General features: G+C 39.0%; 2 protein-coding genes and 1 long non-coding RNA gene across 18 annotated transcripts in view; 1 reads left to right on the top strand and 2 right to left on the bottom strand.

Annotated features, from left to right (window-relative positions):
* RB1 (RB transcriptional corepressor 1) overlaps positions 1–8,323 on the top strand; it is a 174,870-nt gene extending 166,547 nt beyond the window's left edge. For 2 of the 3 annotated variants that reach the window (XM_005585835.5, XM_015439274.4), the window contains 3 exons: positions 3,091–3,233; positions 3,740–3,789; positions 6,453–8,323. In XM_005585835.5, coding sequence (XP_005585892.1) covers positions 3,091–3,233; positions 3,740–3,789; positions 6,453–6,526 — 267 coding nt within the window. In that variant the 3' untranslated portion in view covers positions 6,527–8,323. Of the gene's footprint in view, positions 1–3,090; positions 3,234–3,739; positions 3,790–6,433 lie in introns of all 3 variants that reach the window. The other variant, XM_065533233.2, reaches the window with a different exon arrangement.
* Positions 303–15,481, bottom strand: LOC141408983 (uncharacterized). The gene is made up of 2 exons (XR_012426951.1): positions 15,369–15,481; positions 303–1,917 (listed from the first exon to the last, which is right to left on the bottom strand). It is a non-coding gene; the product is annotated as an uncharacterized lncRNA (long non-coding RNA).
* Positions 15,482–16,462: 981 nt separating this feature from the next.
* RCBTB2 (RCC1 and BTB domain containing protein 2) overlaps positions 16,463–24,854 on the bottom strand; it is a 44,567-nt gene continuing 36,175 nt past the window's right edge. For 13 of the 14 annotated variants that reach the window (XR_012426950.1, XM_074022023.1, XM_005585840.4 and 10 more), the window contains 2 exons: positions 23,854–23,984; positions 16,463–18,060 (listed from right to left, as the gene is read on the bottom strand). Coding sequence is in view for 12 of the 14 variants with exons in the window: in XM_074022023.1 (XP_073878124.1) it covers positions 17,920–18,060; positions 23,854–23,984 (272 nt within the window). In the remaining 2 variants the exon portion in view is untranslated. Of the gene's footprint in view, positions 18,061–23,852; positions 23,985–24,854 lie in introns of those variants that run through there. The other variant, XM_065533237.1, reaches the window with a different exon arrangement.

The raw sequence follows: 24,854 nt of genomic DNA on the forward strand, positions 1-24,854 counted from the left end.
ATATTCATTTGAGGTTATATAATACATATATACATTTGTGTATATACATACATATATACGTGAGCTGTTTTTGCTCATAACACTTCTGTCACCAAATGTGTAAGATTTTTTTCTCACACAAATCTTCAACTCTCTGGTGTTCTACAATTCAATTCGATTCTGACACTAATTACTCAGAGTCAGCATCAGACTCCACAGGTTCAAGGCTCAGTCCCACAAAACTGGTCTCACTGCAGACACCAGTCACAAGTGTCAGGTCCCCAGGCTACACCATACTTCCTTCTGACTTGGATACAAAGTTGGGGGGTTCCAGTAGTGCCTCTTCCTTACAGGTTTGATCCATTGCCAGAACTACTCACAAAACTCTGGAAAATATTTTACTTACTATTATCAGTTCATCATAAAAGATACAAATGAACAGCCAGATGAAGAAGTATTATATAGGGTGAGGTCCAGAAGAGTCCCTAGCACAGGGGCTTCTGTCCCTGGGGAGTTGGGGTGCACCACCTTCCTAGCACTTAGACATGTTTACCAACTCCAAAGGTCTCCCAACCTTATTGTTGAGGGGTTTTTATAGGGGTTTCATTATGTAGGCATAATTGGTTAACTCAATCTCCAACCCCCTCCCATCCCTGGATAGAGGGTGGGGCTGAAAGTTCCAAGCTTCTGCTCAAGACCTGGTCTTTCTGGCAACCAGCTTCATCCTAAATTAGCTAGGTATGCACTAAGTATCACCTCATTAGAACAAAAGAGGGTCCCATTACCCTTATCACTCAGGAAATTCGAAGGGTTTTAGGAGCTCTGTTCCAGGAACCGGGGACAAAGAACAAATATCTCTCTATGATACCATGTATGTATGTACATAACCTCACAGGAATTTTATAAAACAGTTTTGAAATTCACTCATTATGAGTGTGATTTGAAATGAGATACTCCAAAATGTAAACCCGATATCCAAATGTCACCAGCCTGTCCCTGCCTACTGGTCTCCTTCCATACATATGCACTTTTTGCTTGTCCTTCCTCTCAGACTTCTCAGACTTCTAGGATATTCTTTTTCTGGTACACTGATTAGGAATTGTTTACATGAGATCCTGCCTCAATGAAAGTGGCAGGGCTTCATTCTAGGAGATCCAAGGGAAAGCTTTGCTTTGAAACATTTATTCTAGGCTGCAAATCTACAACACTAGTTGGCCTTCCATTAAAGTCACTAATTCAGCAGTCCCATATTCAGTATGCATTACTATTAATATGTTGCACCATCTCCACTCCCCTGAGAGCTTATATTTTCAATTTTTTTATTTTTATTTTTAGAGACAGTGTCTCCCTCTGTCACCTACTTACCATAACCTCAAACTCCTCGACTCAAACAGTCCTCTCACCTTAGCCTCCCAAGTTGCCAGGACTATAGGCATGCACCACCATGTCCAGCTAATTTTTTAATTTTTTGTAGAGACAGGGGCTTGCTATGTTGGCCAGATTGGTATTGAACTCCTGGCTTCCATGATCCCCTGTCTCAGCCTCCCAAAGAGCTGGGATTACAGATGTGAGCCACTGCGCCTGGCCAGAGAGCTTATATTCTTATAGGAATGCGAAGACTGCCTATATTATGTATTGCTACATAATACATTACCCCCAAACTTAGTGACTTAAAACAAATGTTTATTACCTTCATTTCTGTGGGTCAATAATCTAGGCATGACTTAGCTGGACCAGAGTTTCTCCAAAGTCTGTGATCAAGGTGTCAGCAGGGGCTGCAGTCATCTCAAGGCTCCACTAGAGGAGCATTCACTGGCAGACTTACTCAAACGGCTGTTGGCTGATCCTCGATGCCTGTTGGTTTCTTGCCCTTGGGCCCCTCCATAGTGCTACTTGCTACTCACAACATGGCAGCTTGCTTTGCCCAGAGCAGGGACTCTGAGGGAGGCAGGGAAATAAAGAGCAAGAGAGGGGTAGATGGGTCACAGTCTTATTGTAATCTAATTCTGGAAATGACAGCCCATTACTTTTGGTATATTATTTTGGTTAGAAGCAAGACAACAGTAGATCTAGCCCACACATGAGGGGAGGAGGATTACACAAGGAGGTGAATACCAGGAGGTGGGGTCATTGGGAGCCATCTGAGAGGCTGCCCACCACACTGCCTCAAGTAACTAGGGAGAGGTAAAAGTTTGTATGCCAAATGACCAAATGTTAAAATGTGCGTTACAAATAGTTCATGATGGGCTGCAGCTGTGAGGCTTTACAAAGGAGCTATGGGACCTTATAAGGACAGTTGGAGCTGGCTAGGTATCACATTGTGGTCTTCAAACATTTTTGCTTGCCATAACCTCTAAAATAATTGGGAAAAAGTTGAATGTACTTCCATATCTTAAAGCTGATAATTTAAAATATTATACATTTAATAGCAGCATGGGATTTAGTTTTTGTTAAATTGTATATGTGCTCCAGATAGATTTACCATCAAAACCTGTTTTGAATTTAATATTGGGAGAATTCACTTATTTAATTTTTGGAAAATAAAGCATAATTGGCAAAGCTAATTCTCACTGTTGAATCTATCAGTCAAATCAGATATAATTTCTATCAGAAAGTCTATATGACTTGTCAACATAATACCCACAAAGTGAATCAAAAATTATTATTCGTTGAACACATCATCTCTTATCAAATTCTTGTGACCTTCCCTCTGGTTATGTAATAGCCTAAAAGAAAAAAAAAAATGACAAAAGCAAGTTTCCAGAAAGCTATTCTGACTTGCCTACTTCTGAAAAGTAGTCCTGTATAGTGGGTCCTGAAAATGAGGAACCAGCACTTGCAGATTAGGCAGTTGCTGGAGGAAGAATGTGAGCTGCATGGGAAAAGACAGGAGGATTTACAAAGAGTGGGTGTTTAATTGGGGAGGGAATTAGGTAGTTATTCTGATTTTTAGATATTTCATATATTTTATTTGGTCCAATGAAGCAGAAAATTAAAATGAAGTGATTACCTCTGCCCGATTTTTGACACACCTCAAACTATAACTTGAGGTTGCTAACTACAAAACACTGGCACTTAATGATTTAAAGTAAAGAATTATGTAATTTGTAGACTTCTGAGAAGTTCCAGAAAATAAATCAGATGGTGTGTAACAGCGACCGTGTGCTCAAAAGAAGTGCTGAAGGAAGCAACCCTCCTAAACCGCTGAAAAAACTACGCTTTGATATTGAAGGATCAGATGAAGCAGATGGAAGGTAGGAACCATTTTTGAATGTTTTCCAGTAGCTGAAATGGTCATCTGGGGAATCCAGAGTCTTAGCACTGCTCCTGACTTATACCACTTTCTTTCATGCCAAGTTTATTTGGCAGCTGTGAGAATGACTCAAAATAATAGATATGAGGGTAGTGCAAAGTTAAAAACACCTTACAAATTGTGTACCAACATGCAGTGAAGATAACTAATAAACCCTGATCTTTTTTACAAAGCTATTCATAAAATTTTGTTATTAACATTAAATTTAAAAATGTTCTCTTTAAAAATATTAACCACTATGTTTTGTAAGAACCACTGAAAAAATATATAGCATCATAAATTTGTGACATTTATGTTTTAGATGGTTAGTTTTTAAGTTTTAAAATTAAAAGCTACTCACTAAAATAATAGCATTAAAATAAGGCATCGAAAGCGTCAGTTACTGGAAATTTGAGTTTTCCATTTATAAATACACATGAAATGTTTTACATTTTTTTAAATCTGCAGTAAACATCTCCCAGGGGAGTCCAAATTTCAGCAGAAACTGGCAGAAATGAGTAAGTACTTATTTCACCTTGTGTAAATGAAAGAAACAATTGTGTACACTGCAGGAAGTCTTTTCATTCTATAAAGGAATGTATAATCTCTTCCGTTGGCAGGTTTGTTTATGCATTTAAAATATAATTCAATCAAGATTATATTATTTACCTACAAACATTTGTGGATTAAGTGTATGATGCAAAGTGAAGGTCATTTTTACTCTTCCTGTGATCTTTCGTGCGGAAAGACTAAGAAGTGAAACATTGCTTGACCACATTCAACACAGATGGCTACAGTTACAAAATATGTTAGCAGAACTACAAAGAGGAACTACTTAGGAGTATTAGATATAGGGAAAGGCTTTATAAACCTAGCATATGTAAACATCATCACCCTTATTTAAGGAATAACCTTTGATTCTGCCATTATTAAACTTTCATTATTTGCAAATCTTAAAACAATTTCAAACGAAAGTTTCCATTACTGGAAATCAGAATTTTAATAAAGAACACTGTGTCATTTTTCAAGTTATACAGAGTGATATAATTTTAGGGTAAGTGGAATTCTATTCAAAACTACTCTGAGACTAGAAAAAAAAATTAATTCAAGTACAGTAGATGGAAGGCACATCAGGAAAGAGAAAAATGTTGACTGACTACTACTGAGTTGTCTTAGGCAGCTATGGTAGTGAGTGTAACATTTCCCGGTATCTGCTGCCAGACCCATTGATAGGAAAAGGAACTGGGATTTTGAAAGAAGACAAATATTCAGGAGATAGGTGTTAAAACTATCGTTCCTAGGGCACAGGACACACTAATGAGAACAATACAAATTAAAATGAGAGGCTTTCTTTTAATACATCTTTGTAGATACTAACTTTGAAAATAAGATATTTAAAAGAATTTTTTTTATGTATTTTTTTAAAGTGTAATTAAAAGTAACTAAAACAAAATCTTCTAGTTATAAACGAATCTCTTTTTGGATTTTATGTCAACTTCTATGTTCCTATTTTAACTTTTAAATAGTTGTGTCTTTTCCCCTCCGTACATGAAAATAGACAAGAGGCTTATAACCAAAATCAGGCCTTGAAGACATAAGGAAACATTTCGGAACCCACAAATATGCACTTAAAAAGGAGCTGAAAGCTGTAAAAACATGTATATTTTCTTAGAGAAGAGTTCAGTTGCTATAGTTAGTACATTTCCCAGTGACACACTTAGCTATGGTGGCGAGCTTCCTCTGCCAGGCCAAAGTTCAGGACCTTTGTACATCTACAAAATTGTGAAAAAGCAGCCAGAATTTTAACCCCTGAGGCTAAGGCATTTCTTTTTCTTTTTTTTTCTTTTTTTTTTTTTTTTTTTTTTTTGAGATGGAGTCTCGAGGATGCTCTTCAGCTTTTCTTAAACAATTACATTTAGGAAAGATCATCATACAATGCTGGATTGCCCAGAATGAAAGGACATTCCATTTTTCCAAATGTGCTTCTTTATAAAGAGCTCATGCCTACCTCTAAAATCGAGTTAAGAATTTTTAAGAAATTTAAAATAAGTATCCTGGCTTTGTCTTTATTGTAATTCATAACATGCTTTTAACATGGCCATGCCCTGGGTAGGCATGATGGCTCATGTCTATAATACCAGCACTATGGGAGGGCAAGGTGGGAGGACTGCTTGAGGCCAGGAGTTCAAGATGAGCCTGGGCAACATAGCAAGACCCCATCTTTACAAAAAAATCCAAAATTAGCCAGGCATGGTGGCATGTGCCTGTAGTCTCAGCTGCTGGAGAGGCCGAGGTAATAGGATTGCTTGAGCCCAGAAGGTCAAAGCTGTAGTGAGCTATGATCATGCACTCCAGCTTGGGCAACAGAGCAAGACCCTGTCTCAAACAAAACAAAACAAAACAAAACAAAACAAAAACTCTATGCCCAGTTTAAATGAGCTATGATCTGATGTATTTGCAGTACCTGCAAGGCATCTCCAAACATAAGGGAAACTATAGCTTTGTAAAGAATACCACTACTCACTCTGGCATATTCGGTCTGGGCCAGCTGAGTATTCTAGTCTGCTGAAGTATATGCCAAGCATCAACCACCTCTATATCTAGAGTAGTGGCCTGCAAAATGGGGCATACCTGGAAGTATGCAAGATCATCTTTTGGGGTACATAAAATAGAAGTTCTATTTATCTCATTTTAATGTTTGCTTGGGGTATGTGTTTTATAATTTGTACACGCATACATATTTTTGTGGTACAGGCTTGGAAAAAAATTTACTCACAGGGATATATGATATTTAAAGATTTGGAGACCACTGCTTTTTTGGGGGGGGAGTTTTTTTAAATTGATATATCATAGTTATACATATTTTAGGGGTACATGTGATGTTTTGATACATGTACACAATGTGTAATGATCAAATCAGGGTTATTGGGATATGTATCACCTCAAACATTTATCTTTTCTTTGCATTGGGAACATTACAATTCTAGCTATTTTGAAATATGCGATAAATTATTGTTTACTGTAACTCCCTACAGTACTGTCAAATACTAGAATGAAGACCACTGCTTTTTGCAAGGTCCTGAGCGCCATCAGTTTGACATTAGCATCATATGTATGGCAGCCACTTGCCAGCTTACCCAGTACCACCAATGCTGTTAACAGTTCTTCGTCCTTTTTCCAGCTTCCACTCGAACACGAATGCAAAAGCAGAAAATGAATGATAGCATGGATACCTCAAACAAGGAAGAGAAATGAGGATCTCAGGACCTTGGTGGACACCGTGTACACCTCTGGATTCATTTGTCTTTGACAGATGTGACTGTGTAACTTTCCCAGGTTCTGTTTATGGCCACATTTAATATCTTCAGTTCTTTTTGTGGATATAAAGTGTGCAGATGCAATTGTTTGGGTGATTCCTAAGCCACTTGAAATGTTAGTCATTGTTATTTATACAAGATTGAAAAATCTTGTGTAAATCCTGCCATTTAAAAAATTGTAGCAGATTGTTTCCACTTCCAAAGTAAAATTGCTGTGCTTTATGGATAGTAAGAATGGCCCTAGAGTGGGAGTCCTGATAACCCATGCCTGTCTGACTACTTTGCCTTCTTTTGTAGCGTACATGTGATGTTTGCTCTTGTTTTTATTAATTTATATGTATATTGTTTTAATTTAACATGAACACCCTTAGCAAATGTGTCCTATCTTCCAAATGCAATTTGATTGACTGCTCATTCACCCAAATTATCCTGAACCCTTCTGCAAAAATGGATATTATTAGAAATTAGAAAAAAATTACTAATTTTACACATTAGATTTTATTTTACTATTGGAATCTGATATACTGTGTGCTTGTTCTATAAATTTTTGCTTTTAATTAAATAAAAGCTGGAAGCAAAGTATAAACACATGATACTATCATACTACTGACACAGATTTCATACCTCAGAACTTAAAAGAACTTACTGATTATTTTCTTCATCCAACTTACGTTTTTAAATGAGGATTATTGATAGTACTCTTGGTTTTTATACCATTCAGATCACTGAATTTATAAAGTACTCATCTAGTACTTGAAAAAGTAAAGTGCTCTACCAGATCTTAGATATAGAGGACCCTAACACAGTATATCCCAAGTGCACTTTCTAACGTTTCTGGGTCCTGAAGAATTAAGACACAAATTAATTTTACTCCATAAACAGACTGTTAACTATAGGAGCCTTAATTTTTTTTTCATAGAGATTTGTCTAATTGCATCTCAAAATTATTCTGTCCTTCTTAATTTGGGAAGGTTTGTGTCTTCTGTGGAATGGTACATGTCTTCCATGTATCTTTTGAACTGGCAATTGTCTATCTTTTATTTTTTTAAGTCAGTATGGTCGAACACTGGCATGTTCAAAGCCACATTATTTCTAGTCCAAAATTACAAGTAATCAAGGGTCATTATGGGTTAGGCATTAATGTTTCTATCTGATTTTGTGCAAAAGCTTCAAATTAAAACAGCTGCATTAGAAAAAGAGGCGCTTCTCCCCTCCCCTACACCTAAAGGTGTATTTAAACTATCTTGTGTGATTAACTTATTTAGAGATGCTGTAATTAAAATAGGTAGCTTCAGCTAGCTTTTAGGAAAATCACTTTGTCTAACTCAGAATTATTTTTAAAAAGAAATCTGGTCTTGTTAGAAAACAAAATTTTATTTTATGCTCAATTAAGTTTCAAGCTTACTATTTTGACAGTTATTTTGATAACAATGGCACTAGAAAACTTTACTCCCTTTCATCATTAATTTCTGCATGAATATCATACAAATCAGTTAGTTTTTAGGTCAAGGGCTTACTATTTCTGGGTCTTTTGCTTCTAAGTTCACATTAGAATTAGTGCCAGAATTTTAGGAACTTCAGAGATCGTGTACTGAGATTTCTTAAATAATGCTTCAGATATTATTGCTTTATTGCTTTTTTGTATTGGTTAAAACTATACATTTAAAATTGCTATGTTACTATTTTCTACAATTAATAGTTTGTCTATTTTAAAATAAATTAGTTGTTAAGAGTCTTACTGGTCTGATGTTGTGTTCTTTGTATGAAGTACACTAGTGTTCTCCTCTCTATCTAGGAGAAGATAGATAGAAGATAACTCTCCTAGTATCTCATCCATTCTCAGCCTTTAAGGGGCTCTATATGCTAGAGATTTCCAAATTTACTTCTTCAGCCCTGATCTTTTCACAGAGGACAAGGCTCTTATAGCCAACAGAACTCTTGAATTGTACTCCCCTCTACCCAATGTCTCAAAATATAAACTAAAATCAAACAAAAGTCTTTTTTTTTCTACCCTGGTCTTTCTCCATTTCACGTATCAAGTCAACAACTTAGGAACCATCTGTTAATTCTTGTCTGAACCACTGCTGAAGACTTGTAACTAGTCTCCCTGTTCCCTTTCTTTCTTTCTTGTCAAACTCCATAAAGAACAAAAATGATTGTTTAAAAATATAAATTGATTCACATTGCTCCTCTACTTGAAGTACTTACCAGGAATTATAAAGCCCCTACTGACTTCCCATCCTCATCTTGTAGAATTTTCTCCTTGTCACTGTGCTTTAGCCACACTGAACCTTTTTCTTTAAAATACCGAGCCTATTCTTACCTTAGGCTTTTATATTTCTTCCTTCTTCTGCCTAGAATGCTCTTTTCCCACAATTTTGCAAGCCAGTTCCTTTCTGTCTTTCAGAACTCAGCTCAGAGGGCTTCCTTGACCACCAAGCTAAAATCATCACTTTGTGTTGTATCATTGTCCTTCAAAAGTGCAACAGCATCCATCTGTCACTATTTCCCACCATCTGAAATTGCCTTTCTTGTTACCTGTCTCCCCATTCCTAGCCACTCCCCACCCCAGATTGTAGCCATCAGCCTAGCTATTCTTTTTTTTTTTTTTTCTGAGATAGAGTCTTGCTTTCTCACCCAGGCAGGCTGCAGTGCAGTGGTGCGGTCTCCACTCACTGCAAGCTCCACCTCCCGGGTTCATGCCATTCTTCTGCCTCAGCCTCCTGAGTAACTGGCACTACAGGCACCTGCCACTATGCCTGGCTAATTTTTTGTATTTTTTGGTAGAGATGGGGTTTCACTGTATTAGCCAGGATGGTCTCCATCTCCTGACCTCATGATCCGCCCGCCTCGGCCTCCCAGAATGCTGTGATTACAGGTGTGAGTCACTGCGCCCGGCCTAGCTATTCTTATTGACCACTTTAGATCTAGTACCTAGAAAGTCCATCTGTAGAGGAAAAAACAGAATATATGTTTTCCATATTTTTCCAAATATGTGAAAACAAACAACACTCTCTTCCTCTTTTAAAATGCCACGTACTAGTATCTACCGTATTCCAGGCACAGCTGTAAATGCTAGAGCTGTAACAATGAATAAATAAAACTAAAATCCCCATCCTTGCAGAACTGACTTTCTAGTTTCAGGCAAAGAGAGCAAACGAATGAATAAATGAGGAATACGTAGTATGTGAGATTGTATTAAAGACTGTGGAGAAAAACAAAGCAAAGAGAAGGGCAAGGAAGGCTGGTAGGGAAAGGAGTTTTAAAATTTAAAAGAGAGTGGTCAGGGAAAGACTTGAGTGATATTTGGGCAAAGATCTGAAGGAGACAAGAGAGTGAGCCAGACACAAACAGGAGTCAAACATTCCACGGAGAGAGGGAGGAGTATGTCTGGTATGTCTGAAGAACAACTAGGAGGTCATAGTAAAATGGGCCTCAAGTATCTCTCTTCGTCTAATGCAAAGTATAAAAGGCCTTTGTGTATATTACAAGTCTATAATCCTTTATCTGTAGTTCCAAAATTGAGAAAGCTTTAAAAGCCAAGTGATTCTGTGTGTTTTATGCCAAAAGTCATATGGCATCAGAACCATATGTAAACTGGCACAGAGCTATTTATAATCTTTATCATACTTGGAATATTCTCTTGGAATACTCACTGCAGAAATATTAATATGTTTGATTGGGAGCTAACCCAGACCTGCCTTAGGTGTTATGTATTATTTGGCATATGTACCATATTATCATTCTAAACTCCCTCAAAATTATGAAACCCATCTGGCACCAAGGGTTTCAGACAAGGGATTATCTTAAATGTATATGATTTCTCAAAAATATGGCAGATGAAATTCTTTCCTTCTGGAACAGCGACACGTTTGTTCCTGAAGGAAGAAAGGCAAAGTGTGCGGAGCAGGAAAAGCAGCAAGCATATCTCAGTAGGCTGTATTTATATTGGGCAGGGATCTTAAATGAAATGCAGTCTCTTAGGTCACATCAAAATCCAGCAGCCTAAATTACAGTAAAAAATTTTGTCTGCATGGCAGAGAATTGTTCACTTCTAGAGATGAATTTAGTATTCCAATGAATAAATACTATAATAAAAGGGGCAAATTCAAATTAATATATTTACTTTTTTTTTTTTTTTTTGAGATGGAGTCTCACTCTTGTTGCCCAGGCTGGAGTGCAGTGGCACGATCTTGGCTTACTGCAACCTCTACCTCCCAGGCTCAAGCGATTCTCCTGCCTCAGCCTCCCGAATAGCTGGAATTACAGGAGCGCACAACCACACCCGACTATTTTTTGTATTTTCAGTAGAGACTGGGTTTCGTCATGCTGAGCAGGCTGGTCTCAAACTCCTGACCTCAGGTGATCCACCCGCTATGGCCTCCCAAAGTGTTGGGATTACAGGCGTGAACCACCGCACCCGGCCTATTTACTTTTTCATTAAAGCTTTCTAAAGGTACAAATGGCTGGGAGGAAACTAGTTATACTATTTCTATTATCATCTGGATGATTTCATAGAAACTTGCTTTTAGAAGTATATTTCTGTTCCTCATTTTAGGGCCAATATAGTATACACAGCATAGGTAAAGTTTCAGTAGAGTTTTCCTTTGGACTACATAGATATTTTACAGGACAACTCAAACCTTGTCTCCAGAAATATTAAATTTCTACCATAGGTGTAGCTTCTTAAATAGAAATATATTATGGTAGCACTGTATAATGTCTACATGAGATTAAAACAAGCTCTTTTAATACACAGTAAGCATAGTCATCCACTCTCAATACTTTTTTGTGTGTCCATTATCTTGGGACTATATATATTAGTACTGACATATGACAATTGTCATCTTAAATAATGACAATATGAAAGGTTAAATTTATTACACAGACCAACCTCAGTTACTTCCTAAATACAAAATGTTCTTTTTAACTGAATTTACTGAGAAAATTGGTAAGCTTTGTATTTCTATGTGTTTTGACAAAGGTTGAATTAAAAACAACAGTAAGATTTGATCTTTTCCTTTCTCTTCACGATTCTCCCAACTCTGTTGATGTAACAAAGGGGGGGGTGCATAATAAGACAGTTAAGATTATAGTTAAGATAGTTAAGATTGTAATTGCCTCTTTTCATTATTCCTGGTTAAGAATCCAGCCTCTAAATAAAACTCTCCATGTTAAGGTCCAGAATGACTGGCAATTTACATGAATTATAGCCTGAAGAACATACTGAACATTCTTAACCTTTGTTTTTTAAAACGAATTCCATGGCATCTTCACAAACCTCTACCAGCAGATGAGGGCACTTCTTCATTCCTATAAAATCTTAACCTTTCTCTGTGTAAATTAGTGGACAATTATTTTAGAAGCATTAAAACATCGACTTCCTTGTGTGAGCAAGAGAGGAAACAAAACTTTTGGGAAAATCTAAGATAAACTTGTGCAAAAAGAAAAGAATCCATTAATTTCTAAAGTAGTGTCCTTATGAAAATGTACCTTTTCTCTCACATATCACTAAGGTTCTTCAAACACTCATCTGTTAGAAGGAAAATTTTAAAAGGGGATCTTTTTCCTTCCCATAGGAGTGTCAATGGCAAGCCTATCCTCAAAGACCAGAAAGAAAGCATGTTTTTTCAGATAGATGTACCCACACCCAGGACTCATCTGTCATCTCTCAGATCTAAAACTAGCTCTTCTTTATTGTTTGGTGTCAGAAGTTTTAAGGGCTAAACCACTAATTCCCATTCTTGGCTGAACATCAAATTACGTGTGGAGCTTTTAAAATGTACTGAATTTGGGCAGGGCGTGGTGGCTCATGGCTGTAATCCCAGCACTTTGAGATGCCAGGGTGGATGGATCACCTGGGGTCAGGAATTCGAGACCAGCCTGACCAGTATGGTGAAACCCTGTCTCTACTAAAGATACAAAAATTAGCTGGGCATGGTGGCGTGTGCCTGTAGTCTCAGTTACTTGGGAGGCTGAGACAAGAGAATCGCTTGAACCTGGGAGGCAGAGGTTGCAGTGAGCCGATATCACACCACTGCATTCCAGCCTGGGTGACAGAGCGAGACTTGGTCTCAAAAAAAAAAAAAAAAAAAAAAAGTACTTAATTTGGGCCAGGCATGGTGGTTCACGCCTGTAATCCCAGAAATTTGGGAGGCTGGGGTGGGTGGATTGTGTGAATCCAGGAGTTCAAGACCAGCCAGGGCAACATGGTGAAACCCTGTCTTAAAAAAAAAAAAAAAAAATTAGCCGAGCTTGGTGGCATGTGCCTGTAGTTCCAGCCACTTGGGAGGCTGAGGTAGGAGAATTACCTGAGCCTGGGAGATAGAGGTTGCACTGAGCCAAGATCACACCACTGCACTCCAGCCTGGGTGACAGAGCAAGACCTTGTCTCAAAAAATAAAAATAAAAAAATGTATATATAATACACACACACACGTATATATATAAAACACATACACAGTGAATTAGAATCCTCGAATCTATATCCTGTGAAAGTCCCACAGATTGGCCAGGCGTGATAACAGTCCTTTATCACCTATGTCTTTTGCAAATATTTTCTCCCAGTTTGTGGCTTGTCTTTTCATTCTCTTCGTTGGGTCACATCACTTGAGGTCAGGAGATCGAGACCAGCCTGGCTAACACAGTGAAACCCTGTCTCTACTAAAAATACAAAAATTAGCCGGGCGTGGTGGCACATGCCTGTAGTCCCAGCTAGTTGTGAGGCTGGGGCAGGAGAATTGCTTGAACCCGGGAGGCAGAGGTTGCAGCGAGCCGAGATCGCGCCACTGAACTCCAGCCTGCTGGGCAACAGAGCAACACTCTGTCTTCTGTCTTTAAAAAAAAAAAAATCCATAGATTATTCTGTTGTGTGCAGAGACAAGACGCACGCAAACCTACACAAAACAAAGCTTAGGGAGCAAAATAGGATAAGAGTCCAGAGTAACAACCTATACCCTGGCAGTATGCCTACTGACCTATGGTGGAGTGTGTAAAGGGCAGTCCATTTTTCATCCCCAGGTAAACTCATCTGTTCCCCTTTGAGTGTTCCAATTTTTATATGAAACGAGTTCACAAAAGAAAAAGGCACTGAGGAGCTTGAGAAGACCCTGTCAGAAATAAGAAAAAGGAAGATACTGTGAAGCTATAAAAGCCTACTCAGCTATAGCTAGCACAGGAAGGTGAGGGAAAGCGACCAAAGAAACAAAGACTGTGGTTGTCTAATGGCCAGAATGGATGCTATAGGTACTTGCCATGTTTGCATGTTTTTTTGTTGGATAAAATAACAAACTTAGCAAAAATGAAAACAAATGGTATAATGCTACTTTTAAAATAACAACAGAATAAAACTATATAGTTTTAAAAACAGGATTCTGATTTAGATCTAGAGACACTCAGACTCTTTGCCTCTACCAGATAAAGTCTGAAGAAAATGGTTAAGCAATTTGTTAAAGAGAAACTCTGTCCATTTACTGTTGCTATAACAGAATAACTGAGGCTGGGTTAATTCGTAAATTGGAGGAGTGTATTTGGCTCATGGTTCTGATGACTGGAAGCTTCAAGATTGGGTAGCTGCATCTGCTGAGGACCTCTGGCTGCTTCAAGTCATGGTGGAAAGTCAAGGTGGGGCAGACGTGCACAAAGAGATCATGTGGTGAGAAACCAAGGTCGTTGAAATCCCCTTTTTTTAAGACAGAGTCTCATTCTGTCACCGGGCTAGAGTGCAGTGGTGCCAATCTCAGCTACACTGCAATCTCCACCTCCCAGGTTTAAGTGATTCTCCTGCCTCAGCCTCCTGAGTAGCTGGGATTATAGGTGCCTGCCACTACGTCTGGCTAATTTTTTTTTTTTTTTTTTTTTTTTTTTTTTTTTTGAGATGGAGTCTCCCTCTGTTGCCCAGGCTGGAGTGCAGTGGCACAATCTCGTCTCACTGCAAGCTCCGCCTCCCGGGTTCAGGCCATTCTCCTGCCTCGACCTCCTGAGTAGCTGGGACTACAGGCGCCTGCAACCATACCCGGCTAATTTTTTGTAGTTTTAGTGGAGATGGGGTTTCACCATGTTAGCCAGGACTGTCTCGATCTCCTGACCTCGTGATCCGCCCGCCTCGGCCTCCCAAAGTGCTGGGGTTACAGGCTTGAGCCACCGCGCCTGGTCAATTTTTTGTATTTTTAATAGAGACGAGGTTTCACCATGTTGGCCAGGCTGGTCTTGTACTCCTGACCTTGTGATTCACCCGCCTTGGCTTCCCAAAGTGCTGGGATTACAGGTGTGAGCCACTGCGCCCAGCCTGAAATCCCTTTTATAACAACTCAGTCTTGGGAACTAATTCAGTCCCAAGAGAACCAGAACCCATTCTTGCTGGAGGGCATTAATCTGTTCACAATGGATCTGCCCCCAGGACCCACACACTTCCCACTAGGCCCTACCTCCCAACACCACCGCGGTGGGGATCAAATTTCAATATGAGTTTTGGCAAAGGACAAACCACATTCAAATCATAACAGAAATAATGGATTTAAAATTTGACCCAAAGAAGAGAATGAAAAGACAAGCCCCAAACTGGGAGAAAATATTTGCAAAACACATATCTGATAAAGGACTGTTGTTACCCAAAATATACAATGAACTCAAAACAATTTAAAAAAAGATTTAAAAATTGGCTACCGATCTGAACAGACGCCTCATCAAAGAAGATATGCAGATAGCAAATAAGTACATGAAAACATACTCCACATCATATGTTATCAGGGAAATGCAAATTAAAACAAAAATGAGAATACCCTGTTAGAATGGAACACTGACAACACCTAATGCTGGCGAGGATGTGGAACAACAAGAACTCTCATTCGCTGCTCACGGACAGGAAAAATGGTACAGCCACTTTGACAGTTTCTAGAAAAAAAAAACAAAACCCAAACAATAAAACATATTCTTAACATATAATCCAGTAATCATGCTCCTTGGTATTTACCCAAAGTAGCTGAAAACTTATGTCCACACAAAAACCTGTACACAGATGTTTATAGTAGCTTTATTCATAATTGCCAAAACTTGGAAGCAACCAAGATGTCCTTCAGGAGGTGAATGGATAAACTGTGGTACATCCAGGCAATGGAGTATTATTCAGCACTAAAAAGAAATGAGCTATCAAGCCACGAAAAGACTTGTAGAAACTTAATTGCATATTATTAAGTGAAAGAAGCCAATCCAAAAACGTTATATACTGTATGATTCCAATGATATGACATTCTGGAAAAGGCAAAACTATGGATAGAGTAAAAAGATCCATGGCTGCCAGGAGTTAGGGGCAAAGGAGGAAGGGATGAATAAGCAGAGCTCAGAGGATTTTTAGGGCAATGAAACTACTCTGTATGATACAATAATGATGGACACAGGTCATTATACATTTGTCCAAATCCACAGAATGTGTACCACCAACAATGGACGCTAATGTAAACTATGGACTGTGGGTGATAATGATGTGTCCAAGCAGGTTCATGAGGTATAACAAATGTACCACTCTGGTGGGGGGTGTTGACAGCAGGGAAGGCTGTGCATGTGTAGGGACACGAGGCATAAGGGAAAACTGTGTTTTCTTCACAATTTTGCTGTGAACCTAAAACCGCTTTACAAAATAGTCTTCAAAAAAGTCACCTTGCCAATAAAGAGCAGACAAAGGCAATAATATGAATAATAATTAGGTTGTTTATAAGCTATTTGTGCTCTAGGGTGGTTTTTACTATGAGACTTTATCTGAGTAACTGCTTTATGAGAGTATAATATATCCAACTGATTTATGTGCATCTAAGATACATGAGGTTGACATTTTATAATTTTGCTGCTGTTTGGGGATTAAAAAAACAACCCCAACACATTTGTTCTGTTATCTGCAAATAAGCACTTTATTATCAAATAGTTCAGCATCAGAACAAGAATTCTAATTCCAAAAGGGTTTTCTTTACATTACATGATGTTGTGAGATACACGTTAGAAGAATCTGAGACTATGTTCCATTCCAGTTTCTCTTTTGTAATTAGTTAATTTGTTTTGATCTAAAAAGTATAAATTTATCTCATTCTTGTTCATGCTGTCCATGAAATGTAAGTATCAGTTCCTTCTCAGCTTCTCAGTGAGTGCTTTATAGTTACACTGGTGCCAGGTTAACAGACCTATTTTATACTGACATTCATGTCAACTACAAGAAAAGCACATTGTCATTTACATTTACAGAGGCAAATCCCTCTTAACACAAAGAAAAGCAAAGGACCTTACATGATTATGTAAGGCAGATCAGCCCAGGAATTTCATTCAAAGATATTACTTCATACTCCATAATCCCATGTGAGAAATTAATGAACAACACCAAGTAAAAAGAAAATTAAAATTAGCCCTTGGGCCTCTGACAATTTAATTGCCAAGGCCTTTTGTGAATTCTAAACAATGTTTTAAATTAGCCACAATTCCTCAGAATGATATACCAGAATAATATGAACCTCAATAATTACAGGCTGTTTTAAGTTTATTTTGTGAACGTTATTCCTTCCCCCAGTATTCCACAACTAAAGCTGTTCTCAGATTTACAATACATTGAGTGCCTATTATACGCAAGGCACTGTGCTGAGTGCTGAAAATGTGGTAAGGACAGCACTGCTTGTCAAGCTATCTATGTGGTATCAGCTAGCTGAATAATGGAACATTTGGGCCAGAATAGCATATACTGAGACCAGGGTACCAAAGGCGTCCAACTTAAGTGACTCAAAAGAGGAAATGGTAAATAAGATATTTCCATTTTTTTTCTTTGACCTTAGTCACATCTGATCAGAACATTCAATGCTTTCTACATAAACTCTGGATTTAGGCAGACAAAGACCACTCACCATCATCCTTCTTTTGACAGATATAAGTACTCAGCCAAATGTAGCTCATCGTACATACTATTAATTAAAGAGAAGTGATTCATCTCTGGCTTTTGCAGGGGAAATGGAAAGCCTCAAAAACTCCTTTCCTGGCCGGGCGCGGTGGCTCAAGCCTGTAACCCCAGCACTTTGGGAGGCCGAGGCGGGCGGATCACAAGGTCAGGAGATCAAGACCACAGTGAAACCCCGTCTCTACTAAAAATACAAAAAATTAGCCGGGCGCGGTGGCGGGCGCCTGTAGTCCCAGCTACTCAGGAGGCTGAGGCAGGAGAATGGCGGGAACCCGGGAGGCGGAGCTTGCAGTGAGCCGAGATCGCGCCACTGCACTCCAGCCTGGGCAACAGCGTGAGACTCCGTCTCAAAAAAAAAAAAAAAAAACAAAAAAAAAAACAAAACTCCTTTCCTGCAGATGGGATCAATTTTTAAAGGCTCCAACTCTGCTTGCTTTGCTGATAAAGTTCTTCAGAAGATCATGATCCATTTCTGCAAAACCTGAAGTTTGTGTTACTACAGTCAGATGGTTTATGCAAAACCTGAAGCAGAATTCTTCTAAATCCTAGGAACAACAACAACAAAGACAATTTAATAAATTTATATTTCCTAATTCAATGCAGCATAGCACGAACATTGCTAAAACAAGTTAGGCAAGGAAAAAGAATTTGACAGCCAAGTGGAGGAAATGATGGTATGGTAATACCTAAAGAATAGTCATAAAAAGTGTAACAAATATGAATCATCTATGCTTGTATAAATTTAAATAGCACAGAGTAACATTCAAGTTCCTCCGCACTAACCTAGGTAAAGAATCTCACTTTTTCTTTCCAGAGATAGGCAAGTGAGTGTGTGAATTCTTTGGTACCTTTGTCTAGTGACAGTATTTGTAACTGTTGATTTCACTTTCAATAATTGTTAAAAGCCCTATACTCCTATTTTATATTTGTATCACGGTCTTTAAGTATGTCTGTCTGTAAAGAGTTGGTGGAACAAAAAGGTAAGCCATAAAAAGCAGTAATGCTGCTCTGAAGTCATTAACAGGTCACTGTGTTTTGCCTTTATGAGACGACACAGGATGGGATGAATGGATTTGATCACACTACATATGCCTTCAGTAATCTCAACTGGGAAAATGCTTTAAAGAAATCATGACTTCTAAGGCTCTGGTAAGAGAGACCCACAGATTGGTGTTTTCTGGCTTACCGTAACGCACTCTGGGCCAAAGAATAATGTTGTAATAATTTGCTTGGTTAGAACTATAACTTGAAAATCAGAATCAGGCTGACCAGATGCTTTTTGGCCCTGGAGAAGTGAGGGCAGGTTGCTGAGACCTCCGATATGCGTCAAACCCTGGGCTACTTGGCCCAGGACAAGATGCCGCTAGGCGGTGGTCAATTTTTAAGTTTCCTCTCCAAGCTACTGTAGGTAATTTATAAAAAACAAAACAAAACAAAATTTAAAAAGCCCCAAATACTTTCTAGGCAATTACATACGCACATTACACACGATAGCCTTTTCTTCTTTAGACATATAAATTATAGCAAATGCTGAAGATGGAAAAAATAGAAAAAGCAGCAATGCTGATAGCCTTGCCAATGTACATATAAACCGACGGGTACATTTTCTTTTAAGAAAAGAAAGAAACTATACTAGGAAAATGCTTATTTCATGCCTGAACATAACCGAGCAGGCTGTTGGTACCACACAAGCAATATGATGTGTCTCTGTTCCAGATAAGCCCTCAGTGACACACAGGGAAAATGCACACACCCACTTGTCATCACAGCATACTATACATAAAAATGTGCTTCACTGACACATGCTGAATAGCCAAGGATCCATTTAAAATTATGTGCTGTTGCTTAAATGTTTAGAAATGGCATTTTTGCCTACAGCACACCAAAGTGGGAATGGAGAAATTCATACCTACACCACACACATTGGAGTGTGTCTGGAATTAGGGGGAGGCGCAGTTTGACGCCTCACAGATCTGGACAGCAGCGGGAAAATTGCTAATTAATGGGAGAATGAAAAAGCCCTAAAAAGTTATCGCTTGGATCCATGTGCCTTTACCTTATTCTAGAGTGGGATTTCCCCCTAAATATTAAATTAAGGACAGGACTTGGAAAGAGTGCCTGTGATTCTAAGAATTCAATAAATTGGCATGGGGGGTACTGGTTATAAGGGAATGCTGTCCATATAAAACCAGGCCCCCATTATTTTTCAGTTAAAGAATTGTAGTCTATTTTGAATGCTACGACTCCATGCGGCTTCATGTTCAAAATGGGGCCCTCTGTTCTGTCCTGAAGTCCTACCACACTCTTCTAGTTTGCTCATTTTCCTATAGGACTCCCATACTTCTCCCCATAAGCCTGACATCTCCCCTCTCATCCTCATCCTCAGCTGACATGACTTCCTCTTTCACTGAGAACCAGAATCACTTGAAAAGAACCTCCACAAGCTCTCCCCACCACGTCTCGCTGCCTATTAGAGAAAGGCCTGTGGATGCAATCTTCTCTGGATCAACGGTCCAGGACCCTATAGAAAGCAGAGCCCTTGCTCTGTCACTAGATCCTACTGCTCCACCTACTCAGGCGCCCTGCTCTAGCCAACTGTCCCCTGCATCACTGGCTTGTTCCCCTTCACCGAGTCATTTGCATCATTAGACAAGCTTCCGTTTCCTACATCTTAAAAAAGTAAAGATGTTCTACCTCAAATGCCCCCAAACCTCTTCCTTTTTATCTTTATAATAAAATTACCATGAAAACCTGCCTCTATTCCCCATCTTCAGTTCCTCTACTTCTAGGCTCTGATCAGACTCCCTGCTTCACTGCGCTAAAACTGCTTGCCAAGGCCCCCCAGGCGTTCTCATCCGCAAACCCACTGGTCAGTTCTCAGCTCTCCCCGCAGACCCGCCAGCAGCATCTGGTGTGGTTCGGACTTCTTCCTTCCTGTTTCGCTTTCTTTACCAGCCTCCAGGAAACGGTCTGCTGGTTTCTCGCTTCCGTCACTGCTCACTCCTCTTCAGTCTCCTTTGCTGGTGTCTCCTTATCTCCTCTAAGCACCCGGAGTGCTCAGGACTTAATCCTCAAACCTGTCTCACGTCACTGCCTCATAGCTTGGACTTCAGTACATTTCTCTCTGACTTCCAGGCTTGCTTATCCAATTTGCTTATTAGACATTTCCATTTGGATGTCTAATAGACATCACATACTTCTCATATTCAAAACCAAATTCCTGATATTTCCCCCAAAATGTTGCTCCTATCTTCTCTAGCTCAATAAATACCACTTTCATCCTTAACAGCTGCTGAGGCCCAGAATCTCCTCAGTCATCTTTTTTCTTCCTTCACATCTAATCTATCCGCATATCCTGTTGGCTCTACTTTCAAAATGCATTCAAAATCTTAACCACTTTTTACCATCCCCACAGGTGATAGCTTGGACCAATCCACCATCATCACTTACTGAATTATACAGCCTCCAAAGTACTCTCCTTCCCCTAAACACACACACACTCTCTCTCTCTCTCCCCCCTCCCAAAACACAGCAGCCAGGAGGATTACTTTCAAATGCCCATCAAATCATATCTGCTCCTCTCCAAACCCTCTGATGGCCACTCACCTTGGAACTCTGATTCCTGAAACCTGCCTATGGGCTCTGCGGGCCCTGCCTCCTCCCACACACGCCACTGTGCACCTCCATCTCCCTACCTCATCAGCTACTTCCCTCCCCACTGTGCTCCATCCACACTGGGCTTGCTTTTCCCCGAACACACCACCCACACCTCCTTCAGGTCTCTGCTTGTGTCACCTGCTCAGTGATGTCTTGCCTCCCTGACCACTGTATTTAAAATTTCAACTTTCATCTCAGGATGGCATTCCCTAGGCTGTCTTCCCTGGCTTTCTTCTTTCCATATCACTTGTCACCATCTGACATACTATATATCCTATTCGTTTACTGATCACCCATCTCCCCTCACCAGAAATTCCCACAAGGGCAGAGATTTTGGTTTGTTTTGTTCATTTGCAGTACCCCAGTGCCTAGGGCAGTGCCGGGCATGTAACAGGCACTCAGTGAATATCTGTTGAATCCATGCATAAATACTCCTGATTTCAAAATACTGAGTACAGTGGAGAATTGTAGTTAAACATGCGGTTTTAAAATATGCCCAATCTTGGACTGTATTCCAGTTTTGCAGTTTACTAGTTTACTCAGATTACTTAATCTCCCCAAGCTTCAGTTTTCTCATTTATAAACTGGATCAAATATAATAATGCCTATGTCTTACAAGGTTGTTTTGAGGAGTAAATGAAATATGAACTGTGCTTAGAATAATCCCTGGCTCACATGAATTATATACTAAGTGACAGTCCAGCATGAGGGATAATAATTTGCGGAAAGAGCCCATTTCTTGCTTATTTGAGCTAGGCAAATCAAATACAGCACTGTTCTTTACTTACAAAAGCTTGTATTTTACATTAAGTATATATACAGTCTATTTTACTTGTAGTCTATTATGCTAATTTAGGGTACAACAATTAGCTGGACAGGCTGTAGTAAAACAGTGCATCTCTATAGGCAAAACTGAACATCTATGAAAGAAGTATTTAGTAAGTACCTACTATGTATCAGACACCATCCTAGGCACTGGGGATACGGTTGTGAGCAAAACAAAGTCCCTGCCATGCCTCAAAGAGGTTACTTTCTAGAAAGCAGAGAGCTGGAAGGTAGCCAGACAAATAATTCACATAGAGAATATTTAAAAGTATTAAAAATGAAGCCTGATTCAGATGCAAACACCACGAGGCACCATCTTGACATCTAAGATGGCCCTCCACCACCATGGTTCATCACTGTGATGCTAAAGAACAGACTAGGAAAAGTGCATGGATTTTGTTTGCCCATGAAACATTCTGTATTGTAAGTCCCCAATATGTTATTGCCTTGATATAAAACATTCACTGTGCTTTTAAATGTCAATGTTTTGAGGTAGTACTTTTTTAAAAAATGTTAAGTGAAAAAAAATCTAGGTTTCAAGTATTTACAAATATATAATGTGACATAAAACAAAAACTCAGAAGCTGCTATATGAAAGTGCTACTGTTCTCTGGTTGATGAGTCATTACCTTCCTCACACTTTTTGTCTTTTACAAATTTTCTTTAATAAGCATAGTATTATCTACATAAACAGAAAAAAAAAGTTAATAACCTTTCATCTACTAAAATGTCTCTGTTTTTTTGACCAAAGGAGAGGATATCCTTATACCAAAAGGAAATTGACTTGAGGATGTTATGGCCTGTTTCCTAAAGATTTGGTTCTAAGATTGGTTTTCTTTCCTTTCTTTATTATCATAACAATACATGGTCACTGTAAAAGTTCAAAAAAAATAAGCAAAGAGAAGAAAATAAAAGTCATCCACAATCCCACCATTCAATGATAACCACTAAGCATAGTTTTCAGTCTTTTTTTCTGTGTAGATAATGAACTTTAGTTTTTTTATTCAGCTAGTTATACCTTTTTAAAAAATAAAAATAGGATAATAGTTTTTCACTTAGTGATATATCTAATATATATATTATATATATATATAGCTGCATAATTTCTTGATATTAACATTTTATAAACAAGCCTCCACTATTCACACTAACCTTTTTCTAATTTTTCAAAATTATAAACTGCTGCAGTAAACACCTTTGAAGCTAAGTCTTTTTCCAAATCCATGATTACTTCCTCAAGAGAAATACTTATGAGTGAATTCCTTGAAGAATTGTGTCTTTACTTTAAGGTGCTTAACACATATTATACCAAGTTGTTCTCCATATCAATTTGTACTCTCATCAGTAGTTTAGGAGAACACCATTATTCTGATCTTATACATTGTCTCCAAAACAATGTCTTCCTGCTTTGACAGGGGAAAAGCCATACCTTGTTTTCATTTATGTTTTTTGTCTGTTTATAGAGCCATTTGTTCTTTGATCCATTTCTTTCAACCAAACTGTTCCTATTCTCTTTTTGTTTTTCACTCTGGTAAACAGACTTCATTATGTGTTGCAAATATTTTTCCCAGTGTCTCACTACTTTCTAATTTTCTCTATGGTATTTTTACGTGGATAAAAGTTTCTTATCTTTTTAAATCAGAGCTATAAATCCTTTCCTTTATGGCTTCTGCCTTTGATGTCCACCCCAACGTTATATAAATACTCACTTATATGTTGTCTAGTACTCTTGTTATTTCTTTTTAAAAAAAATATTCAATCTTTCCTCTACCCAAACTTTATTTTAGTTTAAGGTATGAGGCAGGCACCTCGGTTCCGTTTCTCCAGGCCAGCTGCTGGAAGCAGGCTTTCCTTACCTGGGCCTCATACTTCACTGCAGCCGAGAGCAGAGCGATGGCATTCTCCTCGCAGATGCCTTGCTTGATAGTTTGTTGGCAGAGCTTTTTCAGACGATTTTCTCTATAAAATGTAGCCAAGTCTAGCAGTCCTGTTGGAAAGATGTGTTTATTAGGGGGAGTGATTTCAAGCATCCTGATTTACACTCACTCACTCAGCCACTCAGAGATGATTCTGACAGTATTTTGGATATAATCCTCAGTGAAGCGCTGCGTAGACTGATGCTGACTGACACTAACACTTCAGTGTGGGGCTCTACCCAGGATGGCAGCCAAGCTGAGCAAATACGATACACAAATCATTAGCTGTTGAAAAACAGGAGCACAGGGAAAATAGCTTTAATAATTTTTTCCCAGGAAAAAAAGAAAAAGCATGTGCACCTTGAATGACCCCTTCCCCTGCAATCTCAATGTCAGCTTCTCCTGGGCCATTCCCAGGAGCACACACACATGCTGTAAGAGTGCCCGCCATGAAAAGAAAGAAAACAAAAGAGAAGAAAAGAAGAGGGAGGGGAGGGGAGGGGATGGGAAGAGAGGGAAAGAGAGGGGAGGGGTGACCTTTTCATAGATATGTATCTGCCTCCTGTTACCCTATCCCACTGCTCCTCCCTACAGCAAAACTCCTAGACAGAGCTGTCTGTATCTGCTGTCTCCATTTTCCCACCTCCCATTCTGACCTCAAGCCATTACAAGCAGAATCCCAACCCCACCACTACTGCAATCACACCTGGGGCGGTCACAATGGATTCCAGGGTGCCATATTCTCTGGTTTCCTCTTACTTGACACTTATACAGCATTTGACATGATTGATAATGCTCTCCTTAGGGCACTTTGTCACTTGCTTGCATTTTTCTTTAATTAGTTGCTCCTCAGTTCTCTAGGCTGAATCATTTTTCCTGACTTCCAAATGTTTGAGTGCCCCAGGGTTAAATTTTCAGATACTTCTCTCACTTACTTCCCA

The sequence above is a fragment of the Macaca fascicularis genome, chromosome 17 (genome assembly GCF_037993035.2).
Source record: "Macaca fascicularis isolate 582-1 chromosome 17, T2T-MFA8v1.1".
In the NCBI taxonomy this organism is placed as follows: Eukaryota; Metazoa; Chordata; class Mammalia; order Primates; family Cercopithecidae; genus Macaca; species Macaca fascicularis.